This window comes from Heterocephalus glaber, unplaced genomic scaffold (genome assembly GCF_053883595.1).
Source record: "Heterocephalus glaber isolate CG9 unplaced genomic scaffold, H.glaber_assembly_v1.0 deba00001594, whole genome shotgun sequence".
Taxonomy (NCBI): Eukaryota; Metazoa; Chordata; class Mammalia; order Rodentia; family Bathyergidae; genus Heterocephalus; species Heterocephalus glaber.
Window position 1 is genome coordinate 18,063,573 of NW_028258369.1, and position 20,732 is coordinate 18,084,304.

At 39.1% G+C, this 20,732-nt stretch overlaps 1 protein-coding gene across 14 annotated transcripts in view; it reads right to left on the reverse strand.

Annotated features, from left to right (window-relative positions):
* Positions 1 to 20,732, reverse strand: part of Frmpd4 (FERM and PDZ domain containing 4) — a 1,030,958-nt gene that overhangs the window by 93,799 nt on the left and 916,427 nt on the right. For all 14 annotated transcript variants that reach the window (XM_087193747.1, XM_087193748.1, XM_087193754.1 and 11 more), the window contains 2 exons: positions 19,193 to 19,353; positions 14,803 to 14,905 (listed from right to left, as the gene is read on the reverse strand). In XM_087193747.1, the coding sequence (XP_087049873.1) occupies positions 14,803 to 14,905; positions 19,193 to 19,353 (264 nt within the window). The remainder of the gene's footprint in view (positions 1 to 14,802; positions 14,906 to 19,192; positions 19,354 to 20,732) is intronic.

The following is a 20,732-nucleotide window of genomic DNA, read 5'->3' on the forward strand; positions in this document are numbered from 1 at the left end:
TGGCACAAAGATATCTCAGGAAATGCTGGTGAGATGGACAATGCTATTGAGGAACACATATATACTATATCCAATGCCTCCTTCCATTAAATCAAACCATCTAACTGTAGATTTAACATGAAGAAAAATAGGATCAACTGATCATACCCTAGAATGAGGATTGGAAATAAACATTGTATTACTGCAGATAACAGTAAATAGCCACACACTTCTTACACACTGGAATACACAGCCTGAAGTTCTTGCCAACCACATCCACTTACTGTATGTATTACCTGTAAAACTGACCTCTAGCTTTGAGTTTTTGAGACCCTCATACTACAAACATCTCTTAGGAATGAGGCTTACACACTGGTTCTAGGCATGTTCTCATAGGGCAGGCAGTCATTTGTAAATCTGTAGTTCTGAAGAGTTAACAAAACATAGCTTAGATCCCTTAATTATGTTCTTCTATTTTTTCTTAATATAAGTAAGACGTTAAGACATTCAGTAGTCAACCATGTGAGATCACCGAAAACATGCCCCACTTTAAATTTGTTCTGCCTCTTCAAACTTCAACATTAATTTTCCACACATGAGTTACATAAAAGCTTCTACAATAATGGAACAATTTAATGAGTGAGTGGGAGGTGGTCATTAACAAAATCTAGGAACATTAAAATAATATGAGTGAGGCCATTTTTCTTATTAATTTTCATCATTATGTGTCATTATAACTTTTATGAACTATGAACTCAAATCCCTTTTTCTATTTTATCCTTATTAGAACATTTTTTTTCACACTTTCCCTTTTCTGGAAAGGCTAACCTCTTTCTTCCCAGGCTCTGTAACTTGCAATTGCCAGAAAACATGTATACTGCAAGTGTGTATTAGGTGAGACTACATTTGTAGTGTCAGCATACCACAAGGCCGTTTCTTTTGTGTTTTCACTGAAATTGCTTGCTGGCTTTACTATAAAAAGGCTTTATTATATCATACATCACCATGCATATTTTATGGGCTGGACGTTCAGGAGATGTTCCTCACTTTGTTATTTTACTAAGCAGCACCATGATGCACCTAAGTCCAGCTGAAATTAGGTAGGAAGGTGACCTTTGTAATGTATTTTTTTGCAGATTCAGTGTTCCTGGAAAATGATGTGATTTGACTTCCCATTATAATCCTGATCAGAAGGGACTGATAAAAATCAGATGGGCTGAGACCTAATTTTTAGATGGATTCCTTCTAAATGTTCTTTTTTCTCTTACTGATTTTGCCACTCTTGGCACAGGAGATGAGCCACCCCCAGTGCCCAGGAAGAGGCTTCTGGGCCACCGTTCCACTCCCCTGAGAGCACAGGATGTGAGCCTCTCCCAGTGCCCAGGAGGACGCTTCCAGGACACCATACCACCCTCTCCCCCAGCACAGAGGACGTGAGCAACTTCCAGTGCCCAGGAGGAAGCTTCCGGGCTGCCATATCAACCCCTCCCCCAGCACTGAAGAGGTGAGCTGCTCCCAGCACCCAGGAGGAGGCTTCTGGGCCGCCGTACCAAACCCTTCAGCACAGAGGAGGTGAGCCCCCCCCCACATCAAAATGAGAAGACTCATAAACAAGTCTCAAAACCAGACTTCCAGATCACCTAAAGCAACCCCAAAGGGAAATGAGATGGAACAATCTGATACTCAACCACCTGGACTCCCTGAACTGGCAACAAAAGAGGATCTGGAAAAAATGAAATCAGAAATAATTTCTCAGATAACAGCAGAGATTGTGCCCGTGGTGGAAGACATGATTAATAAATCTAGAGAAGAAACAGATAAAAAATTAGAGGAACTGAGGAGCAGGATGGAATCCCAACATAGGAAACAAATGGAATCCATAAAACAGATACAAACAGATTTCCAAGAGATTAAAAACTTCATTGAAAGCTTACACAGCAGAATGAGCCAATGTGAAGACAGAATTTCAGATATAGAAGATAAGATTGCATTTAATGACCAGGAAAAGAAAAATTGCTTTAAAATAGTAAGAGTCCACGAGAAATCAATCCAGCAGCTGCTAGATGATGCAAAGAAGAATAACGTAAGACTCATTAGAGTCAATGAAGAAACAGGAGAGAGTGCAGATGACATTAAAAAGAACTGTTCACAGAAGCAATGGCAGAAAACTTCCCAAGCAGGGGAAAAGAACTTCACATACAGGTAAGTGAGGCATATAGGACTCCAACTAGCCTTGATCAAAAAAAAAAATCTACACATAGGCATGTAATTGTTAAGATCCCAGAAACTCAACAGAAGAACAAAATTCTACAAGCAGGTAGAGAAAAGAAACAAATCACATACAAAGGAAAGCCCATCAGAATCACAGCAGACTTCTCAATGCAAACCCTCAAGGCAAGAAGAGCTTGGAGTGACGTATTTCAAGCCCTAAAGGAAAACAGCCTCCAACCCAGAGTGATGTACCCTGCAAAACTATCTTTCAAAATTGATGGAGAAATAAGATACTTTCATGACAAAGAGCACCTTAGGAACTTCATGAATACCAAACCAGCACTCCAAAAATTTTAGACAACATCCTAGGAAAATACAATTAGGATCACAACCCCAGGAATCCCAACAGAATGAATCTGTTGGGCGTGACAAGAAATTAAATGCAAAGGGGGAGAATCCAACAAAAAGAAAAAGTCATGACAATGTTAAGTCAATACGTATCAGTTATTACCATCGATGTTAATGGTCTCAATTCACCAATCAAAAGAAATAGACTGGCAGAATGGGTCAAGAAGCAAGATCCAACAATATGCTACATACAAGAAACAAACTTAAAACAAAAAGAAACACATAGACTGAAAGTTAAAGGGTGGAAAACAATACTCCATGTGATAGGAACCTGAAAAAAAGCAGGAGTAGCTATTCTCTTTGCAGATCAAATGGATTTCAAACCAAAATTTAGCCATTCTCCCACTGACTGCAACCAGCAGGTACTCCTGAGCATTCTCTATTAAAATGAAGGCAACTGCTTGGCAAACCTGGAATAGGAATCATGCTAGCCCCAAGTGGAGAGTGTCTCTGGGTCTTATGAGATAAGACCCAGGTTCTAGAGCACAGTTAAGGCTCTACTATTTGGTAGGCCCACCATGTAAGGAGGATTTAATATGCTCATCAGTCAGGTGTGGCCCCCTTTGGAATATGAGGGCCCTATAGTTTATAATGACTCTCTTCCCTTCCTGCTGCATACTTTCCTCCTTGCTTTGACCAGGAGCAAGTGCTTCAACCTCTCTAAGCCTCAGATTCCACTCTGCAATGTGTGTACGATAAACGGCACTTGCTCATAGGGTTGTTTGAGGAAAATGCACATATTTAAATTATAGCATATGTTGATATATGTATACATTATGAAGTGATCATCACAATGAAGTTAACACATTCTCACCTTACATAGTTATGACTTGTGTGTGTGGTGAAAACAATAAGATTATTCTCTTAGTAAGTTTCAAGTGTATAGTACAATATTATTAGCTACAACTATAGCTACTATGTGTCTTAGTCCATTATTTTATTGCTATAAGAAAATATAACAGATTGGGCAGTTTATAATGAACAGAGATTTATTGGCTCATAATACTGGAAGCTGGAAAGTTCCGAATGACGGGGCCAGCTTCTGTGGAGGATATTCTTGTTAGTTATTCCACTGTATGAGGAGAAAGGGCAAGAAAGCGCAAGGAAGAAAAGACCTCCCCCTTCACTCTCCAGCCATTTTATAAGGGTTCTAATCTCATCCAGGAGGGCTCTGCCTCAGAACTTAATTTCTTCTTAAAGGCTTTACTTCTTAATATTATCACCTTGGGAATTAGGTTTTAACCTATAAATTCTTGAGTGGATAAAAACATTCAAATCATAGCATTTTCTCCCTGGCCCCCTATTTCTCTTTTCAGTTCTGTTAGTATTTGCTTTACACATTTAGGTGTTCCAATGTTGGGGGCACATATATTTACATTTGGTATATCCTGTGGATGAACTGACCCTTTTATCATTATATAGAGATCTTTGCCTCTTGTGAGACATTTTGACTAAGAATCTCTTTTGTCTGATGTAAGTACAGCCACTCCTGCTCTCTTGTGGTTTCCATTTGCATGGAATATCTTTTTCCATCCCTTGACTTTCAGCCTGTGTGAGTCCTTGCAGCTGAAATGTCTCTTGTAGGTAGCATATGGTTGGATTTTATTTTTTTATCCATTCAGCTACTGTGTCTTCATTGGAGAATTTATACTACTTGCACTTAAAGTAATTATTGATTCTAATGAATTACTGTTACCATTCTCTTCATTGTTTTCTGAGTGCTTTATAGCTCCATTCCCCTTTCTTCCTCTTTTTGTTTGATTTGTTGTTTTTTGGTGATGGTATGCCTTAATTCTTTTCTGTTTATCTTTTCTATATCTCCTAAGGACTTTGTCTTTGTGGTTACTGTGAGGCTTATATTAAACATTTTACAGATATAAAACTCTGTTTAAAGCTGATAAGTACTTGACTTCAATCATATGCAAAAAATCTACATTTTCCTTCTTCCTATATCCCCAGTTTTACACTATTGATATCATACTCTACAACTTTTTATATTGTGTGTCCATTTGCAAATTATTATAACTATAGTTATTTAATAACTTTGTTTTTAGTTTTAAAATATTTTTGTCTTTTAAATTTTATAATTAAAAGTGTTTTGTATACCACCATCACAGTATTAAAGTATTCTAAATTTGAATTTAACTATATATTTACATTTACTAATGAGATTTATACTTTCATGCATTTTTATGTACTCAGCATCCTTTCATTTCAACTAGAAGAACTCCCTTTAACATTTCTTATAAGGGAGGTTTAGTGGCAATGAACTCCCTCAACTTTTGCTTGAGAGTATCTTTATCTCTCTTTAATTTCTGAAGGACAGCTTTGTTGGATACGGAATTCTTGGTTGGAAATTTTTCTTTTAGCACTTTTAACATATCATTAACTCCCTCCTGGCCTGCAAGTTTACTAATGAGCAAACTTCTGATAGCCTTATGGAAGTACTAGTGTATGAGATGACTCATTTTACTCTTGCTGATTTCAGAATTCTTTGTGCTTACCTTTTGACAATTTGATTATAATGTGTCTTGGGGTAGTCTTCCTAGGGTTGACCTTTCTTTGAGGCCTTTGTGTTTCATGAATCTGGAATTCAAAATTCTTCCCCAAATTTGGGAAGTTCCCAACTATTATTTCTTTAGGCTTTCTTCCCTTGTCTCTTTCTAGTATTTACATAATACATACATTTGTTCAGTTGATGGTGTTCTATAGGTCCCATATGCTTTCTTCACTTTTTTATTTTCTTTTCTTTTTGTTCTGATCACTACTTAATTGCAAATGGCCTTCTTCAAGTTTACTGATTTGTCTTCATGATTGAATCTGCTATTGAAACTTTCTATTGAATTCATCAATTCTGTCATTGTATCATTTAGATCATGGATTGCTGTTTCACTCTTTTTTAATAAAACATTTCTTTACTAAATTTTTTCATCTAGTTCATACATTTTATTAGGTTCATTTAGTTATTTTGTCCTGATTTTTAGTTTTCTGTGCTTTTTTGAATCACTAGGAGCTTCTTTAAGATCATTATTTTGAATTACTTTTCATGCAGCTCATAGATCTCCATTGCTTTGGGTTCGTTATTAAAGTACTATTGATTTCCTTTGATAGTAGATGTTTGCCTGTGTCTTTTATGTCCCCTGGTATAGTTAAGTTTACATCTGCATCTGAAGGAGCAAACACTTTTTCCAATCTTTAGAGACTGGTTTTAGCAAGTAAGAACCTTCTCCTGTTGGTTTCTCAGGCTAATAGGGTTGCTATCTGGAATCGTAGTCAAGTGGGTTTGGAGCTAGGTCATGTCACTGCTGCTGGATCTGCAGTGCGGTCCATGGTTCGCAGGCCTGTGATCAGGATCTTGGGAGTGTGTTATCTCTTCTGGTCTCTGGGAAGACTTGACTTCTTCTAGGATGTTGGTTGATTGGATTGGTGCTTGGAATGGGCCCATATTAGGGGTACACAGTTGAGTCTACTGATTATGGACCAATTATAAATTATTTGGATGAGTATGACTCTCAAAATATCCCTGGGAAGGTTCTTGCTAGCTCATTTAGCATGTTCCTGGGTAAGCAGAACTGCCCCCAGAGCATAATGAGAGAGGTTGGAGCTGAGTCACAGGGTTACCTCAGGGTCCACAGCTGATACTGAGATCTGCAGGGCTCCCTCTGGTGGCATGGATAGGCATATAACTTAGTGGATTCCTGGGTAGGCAGGACTGCTTCTGGATCATGGATGAGGGTGGCTGGAATCAAGTTGCAGAGCTGCTTCAGGATGTGAAGTTGGACAAAGGTATACTAGCCTGCTTTCAGGGGACACAGATGGATTTGCTTTCCTCTTTGTCTTTGGGTAGGCAGAACCACTCCAGACCATGGCTGAGAGGATCTGGAGCCATGTTACAAGGCCACTTTAAATTCCACATTTAGAGTTGGTAGGCCTACCCTAAAGGAGCACAGATAGATGTGTCTCCCAGAAATCCCTGGTTACACAGGACTGCCTCTGAGTGTGGCTAAGAGGGGGCTAGAACAGAGTTACAGGGTGGTCACAGGATTTATGGGATAGAGTTCATCAAGCCTACTGGCCTGTCCCACACCAGGATCCTGGGGAGGCAGAATTGTCCCTAGACTGACTGAGAGAAGTTACTGCAGGGTTCTCATCTGGGACTGAGGTAGGTATGTCTGTTGCACAAAGACAAGTAGGTATGGCTCTTCCTTGGTCTACTGAAACATGGTGCTGGTAGTAGGATTACAGGCAAATAGACAAGACTGCAGCCAAGTCTATAGGGGAACATAGCTGTTTCTGGGTCTGTATCAGGGACCATGAACCTACCACCTGAGCATAGGTGGCTTTGCCTTCCAAAATCATCCTCCTTGGTCTTGGACTCCACCAGAGTTTTACAACCTCCTACCTGAATTGCTGCTACTGAGGATACAAGCAGATAACCTTTTCTTCTACCCCCTAACATTATCCCCTTATCTTTTATTCTTATTTCTTATTACAGTTATTTTCTTGTTAGAAGAACCCTACTATTTCCTGAAATAGCTCTCTAATCCTAGGGTATTAATATAGAAGTGATGACATGTCTGAGAGATGTGGGCAACATTTTGTAGCTAAATGGCCATAGCTATAGCATTGCTTACCAATCAGATAAGTAGGAATGATCAACTCAGGTAGTGAAAGGAGGCATATTGAGGGAAGCTGGTTGTTCTAGTACACAGGATGGTACAAGGGGGAATTAGTCTCCAGTTTTGTGTTTTTTTATGGGATGGAGAACTCTCCACTTCCACTGGTGTGTTGGAAAGGCCAAGACTAAATTGTTTATGTGCTTATCCCTTCAGTATTGACTTTCAGTATTGAGCATGAGGGAGAAAGAGAGAAAGCATTTTCAAAGTCTGCTGCCAGGTCTCCACAACTGGGACTGGCTTCAGGGGAAAATATTATGATATATGTAGATCCTTGCATACATGTGCATTTTTCTGAGTGCAAGCAGAATTCCATGGTATTTATCAGTTTCTTAAATGAATCTCTAATTCAAAAAGGCCAATGTATCCAGTCTAACATGAACCAGTAGATTTATATCACTGCCTTGGCAGACATAATTTTGAGGTTGTGGTTTAGGATTGCCACCTAGGCAATACATTTTCCTATTTCTGCAGGTTGGAAAGTGTGTTCCTCAGGAGGGTTTTGAGTTTCCAAGAAATTGAAAGATCTATTTTACAATCCCCTTCCCATGCATAAACCTGCTCTTCTACTCAGTGTTGATGGTTACTCTTTACCACCACAGCTACTTTCCTTAATCTGCCCATCCATCTCCACCAAGCCTTTCTACCAAACACTATCCTCCCCACCAGCCTTACACTCATACAGTACAATAAATTAGAAATCTCTCTATGAGGGCAGAAATCATGTCTTGTGTATACACATATTCAGGGCCTTACATGATCTACATAATTAATGCTTAATAACTGTTGAAGTCCACTGAATTTAATTGGGTTGGGTAGCCTTGAGGGAATGAGGCATGATTCATAATGTTTCTGTGAGAAATTATACTCTGTACTTAAAAAAATAAAGTGTGGGAGATTATTTTAAGTTAATTTGTCTAATTGTGAAAGGCCAAAGAAAATTATCCTTAGATACTATTAAAGAAGGATATGGTCATGTGCAAAGAGCACGGATTCTTCAAAGTTTTTCTCCTCAGCCACTATAAAGTATGAGTTAGAGTTAACAACATAGAAAACTACAAAATTTCAGTGCAGCAATTATAGCTCTTTTGGAGACTACATGAAAAGTCTAAATGTGGTTACTACAACAGTAAATTGGCCTCCAAGAAGCTCTTTAATTTTTCAATAAAAAATAATAAATTTCTATAATATAGCAAGCAAATGAAAAGGGAAATAATCCACAAAGAAACACAAATGTATCTGGAAACAATGAAAAAAAAAAAGATTCCATGAGAAAATACTGCAATGGGAAAAGAAAGAACAAAACAAGACTAAACTATTTAGGCAAGTAAATGGATGCCAATTTTCAAAGAGAGAATTTTACAGTGTTATTAAAACGATGAGTGGTTTTTCCGAATTTCCTTAGTGGCTAAGAAAATGGGGTATTTTACTAAACAGAAGGTGAATTTATCTTGTGTAAGATATAGACATTAAAATGCATACTGGTTGAGGAGCCCAGTCAAAAGGGGTTTCTTTCATAAGAGCTAAATTTTTAGGTTAGTACACATTACGGCAGACAGATGACAAAACTTGCAGGAATGTACAGGAAAGTTTTCTAATGGAAGAATGTTTTCATTAGTGAGAAAAACACTATTTCATATTGTTGACTAAAAGAGTTTGAAAACATTGGTTAACACTGTGCCATTCTACTTAGATTTATTTGGTTAAAATAAAGTGCCTTGGTAACTTTTACAAAGATAAATTCATTGCCCTGGATTAAAAGGGAACATGTTTTAGGGTTACATGCTTAACATTTCAGAGGTATCAGAGCTTCTATTTTTTATTAGTAGAAAAGTTCTTTAAAAATGACAATTTCTTCATGTGTTCAATGTGGGGTCTTGTCTGTCTTAAAGACAACTTTAATTGGAGTCATAATTCATAGAGGTCTAGATTGTAAGTGCTCCAAAGGGTGGGATTGTTCTCATTGATCCCTGTATAACCAGTGCCTGGCCCCTTGCCCTACATAGATTAGGTAGGTAACAATGTTTGATAAAGAAGTAAAGTAAGGGCTGGGGATTTAGCTCAGTGGTTTCACTGCCTGCTGCACAAGTGCAAGGACCCAAGTTCGATCCCTCGTACCAAAAAAAAGGAAGTAAAATAAAATGACTGTTTTCTGAGGTGTGGATTCTCTACCTGATACTCAAATTTGCATAATTCAGAGCTAAAGGAGAATTTGGATACAGTTGTGGATCTGTGGTTTTCAAACAGCATTGTTCAGAGCCCATTTGACAATTTTTTATCAAGAACCTCCTATTGTGCTACGTCATACCAAGAGCAGCACAGACAAGGTCTCTCTTCTCATGGAACTTGGAATTTAGATCACCTGATTCTACAACATCAAGCTACATTGCTGATGTAAATATGTGTCTTTGTCACTGATCTGACACCTGTAAAGGGACGCTAAGACTACATTCTAGAGTAAGGTGCAAACAAGTAGGATCCCCCACGACTGTCTAAGAGGAGGCACTGTGTGTTCTTCTACTTTCATCCCCCACCTAACTCTCTTCCTTTCCCCTTCCTTAGTCTTTATTAGAAGACTAAGAAAGGATGGGAGAAAGAACCATTGCATTTTCAGAAGGACTGTGATCTGGGGAGACTTGACTTTCTGGGGAAAGGTCAAGTGGATGTCTTGGAAAGTAGCTGGTCTAGCTGATGCCTCATCCAGGAGTTATGGTCAAGAAAAATGCAGCAAGAGTGAAAGAGCTGAAGCCAGAACTCCCATGGATGACACTATACAGTGGGGTGACTCATTTGAGTTTTCTTGCTTTCTGCCACCAAAAATCTATACCTGAGTGTCGCAAGATAGCCAGGATGTAGTTATGTAACATGAAGGGGATCCACAGCCAATGCTAGTCAGAGGAACAACATAGTCCACCAACAGAGGGCCCTACCAGTGGGCAGCGAAACAAGAAAACCTCATTTCTTCTATTTCTCCACCCAACCTGCACCCCAGAATGGCTGGACCTACAGAAGAAAAAGGGAGTTTTACATGTCTGAAGTATGGCGTTGTGTTACTTAGCTTTCCAGCACTGTGAAAAATACCTGAGAAAATCAATTTTATGTAAGAAAGATTAATTCTGGCTCACAGTTTCAGAGGTTTCATTCTATTGTTGCTTGACCTCATTGCTTTGGGGCGATGGTAGCACAGTGTATCATGGCAGGAGTGCATAATGGAAAGGGTCTGTTCACCTCATGGAGTTCCAGAATCAAAGAGAGAGGAAAAGGCCGAGTTCTCAGTATTCCTTTCACAGCCACACAACACCAGTGACCTAAGTTCCTTCCATTAGGTCCCATCCGCTAAAAGTCCCAACACCTCCCAGTCGTACCATAGATTAGTGACTAAACCTTTCGCATATGGGGGATATTTAAAATCCAAGCCACAACACTTATGATGTTTAAAAAGGAGTGGAAGGAGGAAATTTAACAGATCCAAATCCCACCACCACTCTTCACTCCTCATGTTGAGCCTGACCTATAAATTAGAGAGAGAGGAGAAAATAGAACTGAAGTGGAATGAAGTTGGAGGTGAAAACCGGGCTTTAGCAAATGAAAGTGTCAGTGGGCTCTGCCCAAGATGATGTTAATGGGCATGAAAGGGAGGTCTAATGGCTTGTGGCTGAAGGCAGTGATAGTAGGAAACTAGGGATGTTTTACACGTCTGTCTCCCACGGAGTGCACAGAAGAATGGGTGGCTGGGGGGGAAACTGAAGATGACCTTCAGATTTCCACCTTGGATTATGGTTCTACAGGCAAAGTCACCATGCAGTATAACAGTGTGGTAATCAGTAGCAAAAGTTAATTTTAGATTCTTTGAAGGTGAGGACTATGCCTTGGTCATCATGGACTTGCCTGCGTCTTGTCAATGCTTTGTTTTCACTGGAGTCTTGACGTGAATAAGGTAGAAATATGGCTGGAGAGTCTATAGCTTCATGATTGAAAAAATATATATATTTTCTTGTATTTTATACTTTGGATACTTAGACTAAGCACCAGGAAAAAAGAATCAAGGTTGAAGTAAGAGAAAAGAACCAAAAATGATTCACTGAATCTATATATCTCATGCTTCTATCAATTAAAGACTCTTATGGGTTAAGAAGCTGTTCTTGTTTCTTTTAGTTTTATTCTTTTGTTTGTTCCTCCTGGCATAGAAGATTGGAAACCTCGGCTGCCCCAAGTTTACCCCATTTTTTCCAGTTCCAATCAGGTTGCTTTCTTATATTTCTGTCCAGTGATCTGATTTTTCATCAAGAAGGAGAAAGGAAAAGAAAGGAGGTAAAAGCGAAAGGCTAATCTTGCCAACTTGCCACTGAGGAAACAAGCCATACCTTTGTGTGATTTTCCCCACCAAGGTCCCCTCACTTATTACTTTTCCCTTTATGTTATTCATGTCTTATTTAATATTACAAAATTGCATGAGCATAGGACAGTCTTCATACGCCTTTATCACAAGATCAACACATCTTCTCAAATAGAACATTAGGGAACAGCCAAAGAAAAGATAGAGAGCATGCATGTGTTTAATTTCAATCCATTTAAAACACCATCATCTATCGAGCATGTAATAATCTCACAGTAATCACAATTATATTAGAAGAGAAAGTCTCTGAATACATTATTTGGGGTTTCAGCCTAAATTTGACTTAACTGAAGGAAATACAAAACAGTTAGTTTATTTTATTGAACTTGGCCAGTTTTTCCTACAGAGACCCTGACAGCATCACAGGCTTGGTGGTCCACAAAGCCTCTGCTCGACTCTGTTGTGTTTTGTTGGTACAGGGGATCAAACTCGGGACCTTCCACTTGGGAGGCAGGTGCAGTGCCACTGAGCTAAATCCCTGGCCCCTCAACTCTGCTATTATAAGGATAAAGCACCCTTAGATAATATGTAAGTGGTGGGTGTAGCTGTTTTGCAGTAAAACTATATTTGTGGACTCTAAAATTTGAATTTCACATCATTTTCAGGTGTCAAAAATACTATTTTTTCAACCTTTTAAAAATGGTAAAATCCTTTCTAGTTCATGGGCTTTGCAAAAACATGTGCCAGGCTGAATGTGGACTTCGAGCTGTTGCTTTCCAGCCTCTCTTTTAACTGGTTCATTTATCCCATTACGTACAAAGTCTTATTGGAAATGCCTTGTTTATAGAGTTGCCATTTTCTTCCCTGGTGCATTAAAACAGAAGGAAAAGGTCTTTTTTCAAAAGAAAAACTTTCTGAATGCCCCAGGTAAGATTGTTAAGAAATGATCATACTTTGAGATAGCTTTTTCTCTATATCTGTCCTACAGCAGGCAATTCAGTTACAGCTAACCCAAACACAGATATATTATTTCGTTTATCATTCTTCAAGCACAGAAATCAATGGAATTAATCACAGAGGGATGTGCCTGCGGAAAAACAAAATGTGACTTCTGCCATTAGGGCCAAATATGGCGCTCCAGGATGCAAGCCAAGGTAAGCCTGAGAGCTGGCCTGGATGAGGTATGTCCCTGCTGACACCCACACATGCCTCAAGATAGAAGTGATCCCAAATGGTTACATTGCAGCTCCCTGCCAAAGGTTTGCAGATATGAAGTCTTTTTCTATTCTTGCCTTCCCAGTCCAAAGAAAGATATGAGCCATTCTCAGGTCTCATTCCTGATGCAGGGCAAATATGACACAAGTCTCAGTGCCTGCTCCTGTGTAAGAGTGTTCTTTGAAGATCTGGATGCCCCACAAATAAAGGTACACCTTTTTCAGCTAGGTGTGGGATGCTATTAAAAATACCTTAGATTGGATAATTTATTAATAATAGAAATTTATTTCTCACAGACTGGGAGACTTAGAAATATCAACAGACCTGAAGTCTGATGAAGACTCCATTCCACACAGACAGCATTCTCACATGACAAAAGGAGTAAAGCAGCTCGCTTTGACTTCTTTTATAAGGGCACCAATAACCATTCCTGAGGGTTCCACCTCATGACTTAATTATTTTCCTAGAGGTCTCACCTGCTAATACTATGGCAATAGGTTTTAGATTCTAAAACATAAATTGGGGGGCAGGACACACTAACATTCAGACTGTGGAATCACCCAACCATTCTGGGACTGGAGAAGTTTTCCTGGGACATGGCCTTTTCCAGTGCTAACACCGGGATGATTTGTCACCCTGAAAGTGAAGCCTCTCTCTTTCTATATCTCTGTCTTTTTACCCTTCTCCAAGTTCTCCCAAGGGTACCTGACCATCCATGACTTCTTTATGAAGCAGAAGTCAAACTAGTTCAGGAAAGAAACTTTTTACAGAAGACCCTAAAAACATTCTACTTAATGCTTTTCCCAAAGGAAATAGGTACTTTTTTTTTATTAGAGTGAATATGAGTGTTAAAAGATCCTCTCCTCAATTTCAAGTATTCTCATAGCTTTAACTTCTACTTCAATCTTGTTTGAAAAGAACAGTTTATAAAAGACAAATGGTACACTTCTTTGTCCCTCTAATATCCTCCTGGCACAAGTGGATCTGTCCCTATCATAGGCCTAGCTTCAATTTAGATAACTTCTAAAGACTTCTTTTGCCCTAAGTTCACTGAAAAAGTGTAATTCCAGTGGGCTTTTAAGGGGATACTTGACCTATATATATTTATACTTTTTGAAGAGGAAAAAGAGAAGTTCTTTATTTCTATAAAACAGAGGTCACAGTCTACATCTGAATCTGGACTATAGCTGTCACACATGCACATACACAACATACACACAGTTTCTGAAAAATAATTGAGCTAACATTTACTTTGGAGAGGATTTCACACAAACATCTAGATTTCTGGCTTCACCTGAAATACTGGAACATCTGGAGATGTTAGACTCACATCCTACAGAGCCACAGTTTGGTTGCCTCTGAGTTGTTGACCAATATATTTTAAATCACACAAAATATATTTTGGGTACCCTATTGAGAATGTGACAGAAAAGAATACTTATATCCACAATAAAACTAAACCAATAAACCAAGCAACTGTCCTAGCTCCGACCTAATTATCCTTTTGCCTCTTTTGATGATTTAAAAATTCAGCAATGAATTGCTCAGTCAAGTATGAAAAATCAGTGAACTGTATGTTTATGTATCCATGAGATTATGTATATAACATTACTCATCATTTAATGCTGAATTGAGGTACTGCATTTTGATCTCCCTGATTCCAGAAAATCAATATGTTAGCAAATTTAGCAGCAAAAAAAAAGCAACCTTTGAATATAGCAATGGAAACAAGAGTCATAAAAAGTTTAAGCTGAACACATGGATTCTTAATGTTAAGAGAGTGGACAATTAAGCAATGTGTTTATGGAGCATATGTTTTTACGTTAGAGCTCAGCGTCACCAGTGTTTTCAATGATGGAAATGTGTAGACTTAATGCTTCTGCCTTAAATTGGCCCACGTGAAGCTTTTCCTGTAGTAGATGAAGCCTCAGAGCAGCCTTTGAGATCGGATGGGGTACAGGAGAATGAGTCACCTACCTGACCAGGTCGATGACCCGCTCCCTGGGTGCGGCACTGACCGGCTCATCATTAATCATTACAATCTGATCTCCTGGGATCAGTTTGCCTTCGGAGGGGCCACCTGGAGAAAAAGGAAAGTGAAGACCATTGGTCGCCCATCCAAACCCTTTTCTTCCTGTTATGACTCATGTGAGCCAATGGTGCTGTCCGGCAGAGCAAAACCCAACCACATCTAGATGTTCTTCCCACAAGCCTGAGGCTCAGGCCGCTCCCTGACCAATTAAATCAGAATCTCTGAGAGTAGGACTCAGGCATCCACATTTCCCTAAAATGTCATGGACAAGACTGGGACTTAAGTTAGTAGTACGTTCCACATACTACTAACAGGGTCACCTGTGGTGGGGGAGATTATGGGAGATTATGTATTGCCCACAAACTCCTAGTGCTGATGCTGATGGGCAAAAGACCATGCCCTGAATGGCTAGGTAGCCAATTAGCTGTGTTCATGTCCTGCCACCAAAGCTGCAACAACCTGGGCACAGCTGGATTCAAACAAAATTCTATTTATTTGCTCTTTACAAGCAGGGAGACTGCACACTGTGGGAAAACATGAGCATCTCAATCAGAGGGTATTCAAAAGGACTTATATGACTTGGTCTTGTGTTACATGCTGATGGAATGATCTCAAGAAAATGAGGTTTTCCATGGTTTAGATGCTAACAGAAAGTGGGAGCAATTTTGTCATAAGCTTCTTAATAATTGTGAAATGAGGGAGGCAGAGTTAGGTGAGGCATCAGTTAGGTGAGACAAAGAAGCAGCAGTCACTTATAAGGCAGAGGGGCGTGGTGGGTCATGTTTCTGCTTTGGAGTGTGCTTGGATGGTTGTGTCTGTGCTCACTTGTGATTACTGAGGAGTCTTGTTTTGTCATAATCCATCACAGTCACAGCGTGGCCTTGTCTAGTGGTGATACTTAGTAAAATTGTTTGCATTCAGCAGAACAGCTAGGCCCATCTCTGGACGTCAGAGGCTGTTTTTCTCTCTGTGTTGGTTTTCCAGTGAGGGAGTGGGAAACTAATGTCTGTTGAGCAGTTGTTCTGTGCCAGGCACTGGGATAAATGCTGTGTCTGTCAACTCCACTGAATGCTGCAATTCTTTCCATATAATGAGATCACTGAACTCACATCAGTGAAAGAACTGGCATGAAGATAGGATTGGTTCTCAGCTAGGACTGTGGACTCCTCCAAGTTCAGAAGGGCCAACATATCTTTTGAACTTGTTACAATTCAAAACCTCATCAATACCAGGTCTTCTGACACATAAACTTAAAGCCATAGCTGCGTAAAATACACATTGATATTTAAACAAAACCCAAAATCAATTATTTGGATTATTCTCACATGTCTAGATAGGTCCAGTTACCTCTCAAATCTTGATATTGTACTATGTGGTAACGTATCTTTAACTATAGTTGCAGAGGTCTGGCACTCGGCGACAGATGCAGCTGAAGTGTTATCTTTCAAATAATATCATTATTACTGTTTTGTAATTGAAATGAACACTCCATGCCCAGAACAAGCAACTGATATTCATTCAGTTGTTTTCCACCCACCCAGACACTTAGCATATGTGTCACTCAAGCTGCAGCATAAATTTGTCTTCTTCCTGGGGAGTAAGACAGTAGGGAAACCTTAATATGTACCCATATCAGTGATAGAAAATATTCATTTCACAGATCTGGGAACTGAGATTCAGTGTTTGCACACATAAGACTCCAGAAAAATCACTTGAGAAACTATTGGATTATGAGCAAGCAGTTACTGCAATTCAGTCAAATAAATGGTCAGAAACGAAATGCTGGGCAAGCACAGAAAAGTTTTCAAAGTAGCTATTTGGAGGATAGATATTAACTATTCCAAGCAGAAAACCACCTCAGGTCAACAGGATATTCTTATATTTCACCTATGCTTTTTGATCAAATAGAAATATTCTTGTTTAATCAAGCAAGTTGAATCAAGAATTCTGGAAGAAGCAATACACAATCTCTTCCAAACCATAAAAGAGTGGCACCCTTCTAAGAATTGTTTCAGGCCTTTACTCTGAAGATTGGGTTGTGTCATATAGAAAATCTGGTCACAGTACTAATATCTCTTGGGACTTGAGAGTGATTTTTATGACAGAGATAGTTTATGTGACCATCATTTTCACTCATAAAATAAGAGAAACTGGTATTCTTTGACCTGTTTTTGCGCTTTCTTTATACTGTTCTCAAAACTAACAGTATATGTTAGTGACATTGAAACTAGGGAGAGCGTTGAAGGCAAGGCAGGTGGGAGGTTAAGGCAACAATGAGACTATAAAAGAAAGTGAAAACCAAGACTGGATTCTTCAGTCATCTCCTAAGAGGACATATACCTTGGAGAATCTCATAACTAGAGATGTTAAACTACCCCAATATCATAAATCAGCATGGCAATATATTCCCACTGAAAAGAAAGTAGGTGTGTACAAACACTCATAATACACTATATACAAGGCATGACACATGTATGTGTGTGTGCAGAATTATGTCAGCTACACATATTCTCTCAGCGTATGTGAATAATGGTTGTATCTTGGTAGTAGAAGTTCAGGTGATTTTTAAAACGTTTTCTCCTACTATGTATATTGTTTATATTTTTAGACAAAGCATATATATTATTTTATTATCATACAAGTCACCACATCTATTTTGCGAATGAAATTCTCATTTGGGTCAAGCTCAACAATCACACATTAAGAACTAAAATGTGATCTACATCTAATGAAGTGAAGAGTTCGGCAGATAGAATGAGAAATTTTGTGGTGGGACAGTGGTAGGAGGGAACAATACTTTCTCAGCACAAATTTAAAGTAGTTGATTATATATGTGGTGCTTGCCTGGAACATATTATGTTAAAATAATGAAAAGTTAAAATTTTAATCAATTTTAAACATGAACCTCATTCCACTAGTTGACTTCGGTTTCCCATAACTGACAAATCCAACTGGCCAAATATTTGAGAGCTCAATAATAATAAACAGCATTATAGTAAGTACCACTATGTATCTGATACTCTTATCGCAAGCTCTGTAGCCCTTCAAGTCGGGTACTACTCTGATTCCTACTATGTAGATGACAGAGAAATCACATTGAACTGAAAAGCAGGGTCCCTGTGGAAGCTAATAACCCTAAAAGGGGCAGAAGCAGGCAAACTCGGGCAGTCTGACACTAGAATCTGTGCTCTTAAGTGAAGTGCTTTACTACTGAATTCTGCTACTGATTTGCAAAACCCTGGAGAGCAACAATACAGAAGAATATTTTCTTTTGTCTAAAAATAAGTCCAATATGAGTCTATTACAATAAGTACCTAAATCCATATAATCAATAAATCATAAAAAGCACATTGTTTCTGGAAAGGCAAAGCCAAGCCATATCAGGCAATTAAATCAGAGTCTATCATACTGAACTGTGTTGATGGTGGAAAGTCTGTATATTCTAATACGAATGACTGATATAAATTGATTATCATATCTTAGAATATGAGGGATTTGATATGTATTATATTGGTCAGCATTTGCTGCATAACAAACCACCTCAAAACTCAGAAGGATGTCCAATAATCTTTTTTTTCCCTCATGCTATGGGTTTTTATGACAACCACAGACTGGCTGATTGAGGCCAGACTCAGTTGGGCAGTTGGTTTTGAAGGGTTGAACGGGCTATTCTTAACTTGAAGCTGCCATCTTGCTCAGTCATGCTCCAGGTGATCAACCTGGGGCTGAGGCTGAAGAAGTAGCAGCCACCAATGGAAAATTTTTCTTATGGCCCTGGTAGAAGCTCAAGAAACAAGTTCAACTGCACAAGCTCATCCCAAGGCTTTGTTCATGCCATCTTTGCTAATATGCCACTGACCAAAGTCAGTCACCTGGTCCAGTCCAACAGCAGTGGGGTAGGGGAATATATCCTGCCTCCAGCAGGAAGGGAAGGGAGTACATATCTTTAAATTAATTCAACTACCCTAGTGACTAAATTGTACTAGAACTTAAACACCACTTTCTGCATTAAAAATAAAAAATTCATCACATGTTTTACATATCACATGTTTTACATATACAGTAAAATTTAGCATTTGCATTTGTATGTTAAGAATTAGGTCATTTCTATGGTTACAAAGGATGGATCCATATTTTCTCTGAGTCAAGTAGTATGATAGGTTTGACAGTTTAAAACTTAGTTGGAGGAGACATTTCTGTTCCTCTGATGTTCTGACTCTACCCAGGTACTGGGAAAACTCAACCAGCCTTCACAGCCTGGACATTATGAAAGTGAACACTAGTCATGTGGTACAGTGTAGAAGATGGTCCCCGAAGTTGGGGTTGGATCCTTACCTGGTGTTACTGAGCGGACGACCACTGGCTTTTCACTCCCTGCCACAAAGCCAAATCCCAGCACAGGGTCCCTCCGCATTTCCACCTTCCGAGGAGCTGGAGGGATGATTTGGCAGCTCTCTAACCGAGGGTCGTCGAATGGGATTGCCTGTGTCATGTGACTGTGGGAAAAGCAAATAAACACAAAAGAAAGGTGGAATCAGTGTATGTATTAGGCATTGGCTTGGCAATCACATGCTCTCTAATTTTGACACCAGTCTTTCTCTGGTAGAGAGTAAGAAAGATCTAGGGAGATCCACAGTTATGCTTCTTCAAGGCCTCCTGCTTTAGGCCTTTGCACTGGCTGTTCCCCTAACCTGGAATGCTCATCTTGCAGATTTCTGTACAACTCACCTTTTCTTCTCCAAAACCTTTGCTCACGTATCATCCTGATTCCTTCGGTGTTCAATCCACTTTCTCCTCTTCTATATATTTAGCCATAGCAGTAATCATCTGCTAATGTGATATAGTTACTTACTTTTATTGCTCTCTACACTAGAACATATACTCTATGAAGGCAAGGAACTTCGTTTTATTCATAGATTTATTTCAGGCACTGTGACCATTAACCCTGAGATGCCAATCTCATTGGGTTAAGAAACACCTAACAAATTAGTAAAACATGCTGCTGTGTATGTCTGGAGGCTTGACCTTGGGTACTACATAGAGTTCATCTCTCAGTCCTCTCTGGTACTGTTCTGCTCTGCTTCCCAGCTGCCATGGACCAAGCAGCTTTGCTCCAGTATGGTGTTGTTTCTGCCTTAGAGCCCGCTGATTATGAGATGAATACGATGAAATCATGAGCTAAATTAAACCTCTTTACCTGTACATTGTGGGTATTGGGTACTGTGTCTGCACAACAAGAAAGTTGACTGATACAGGTACCTAGAACAGTATCTGACACACAGGAGATTCTCAATTAGTAACTAAATTAAGTAGAGGAAAGTAGTTCTTTCAGGAAAACTATTGAGTTATTAGTGACACACTGAGAAACAGTCTCAGAGGGACATGGTCATTTGGTAGCTAATATCTATGACTTGTTCCCTCAGAGAAATTGAGGTAATATGGAATTTTGGTGGTGACATATTATCCTGGTGCTAAATACATCTACCTTTCCAAAGAAGTTGAGAATTTGGCTCTGATCATTTACTTTATGGAAAGATTTTTGAATGATTTAAATGAATTTTTCCATTAACACTCTAACTTCTGAAGTCTTATCAATAATCCAAACTTGATATTTGTATAGCATTCAGAACTTTTCATACTTTCTTTTTTTGGTTTTGTGAGACAGGGTCCCACTATGTAGTCCAGGCTGTACTCCATGAGCCTCCTGTCTCAGCCTCCTGAGTGCTGGATCAAAATGATTTTGTTTCATGAAACGCCGCTGAGAACAAGGGAGCATAACAAGTATTATCATCTGCATTTTGCCAATAAGAAAATTGAGATAAAAATCATGGCTCAGTGTTACTCAGGAGCCATGGCTGATACACCAGAGAGTCAG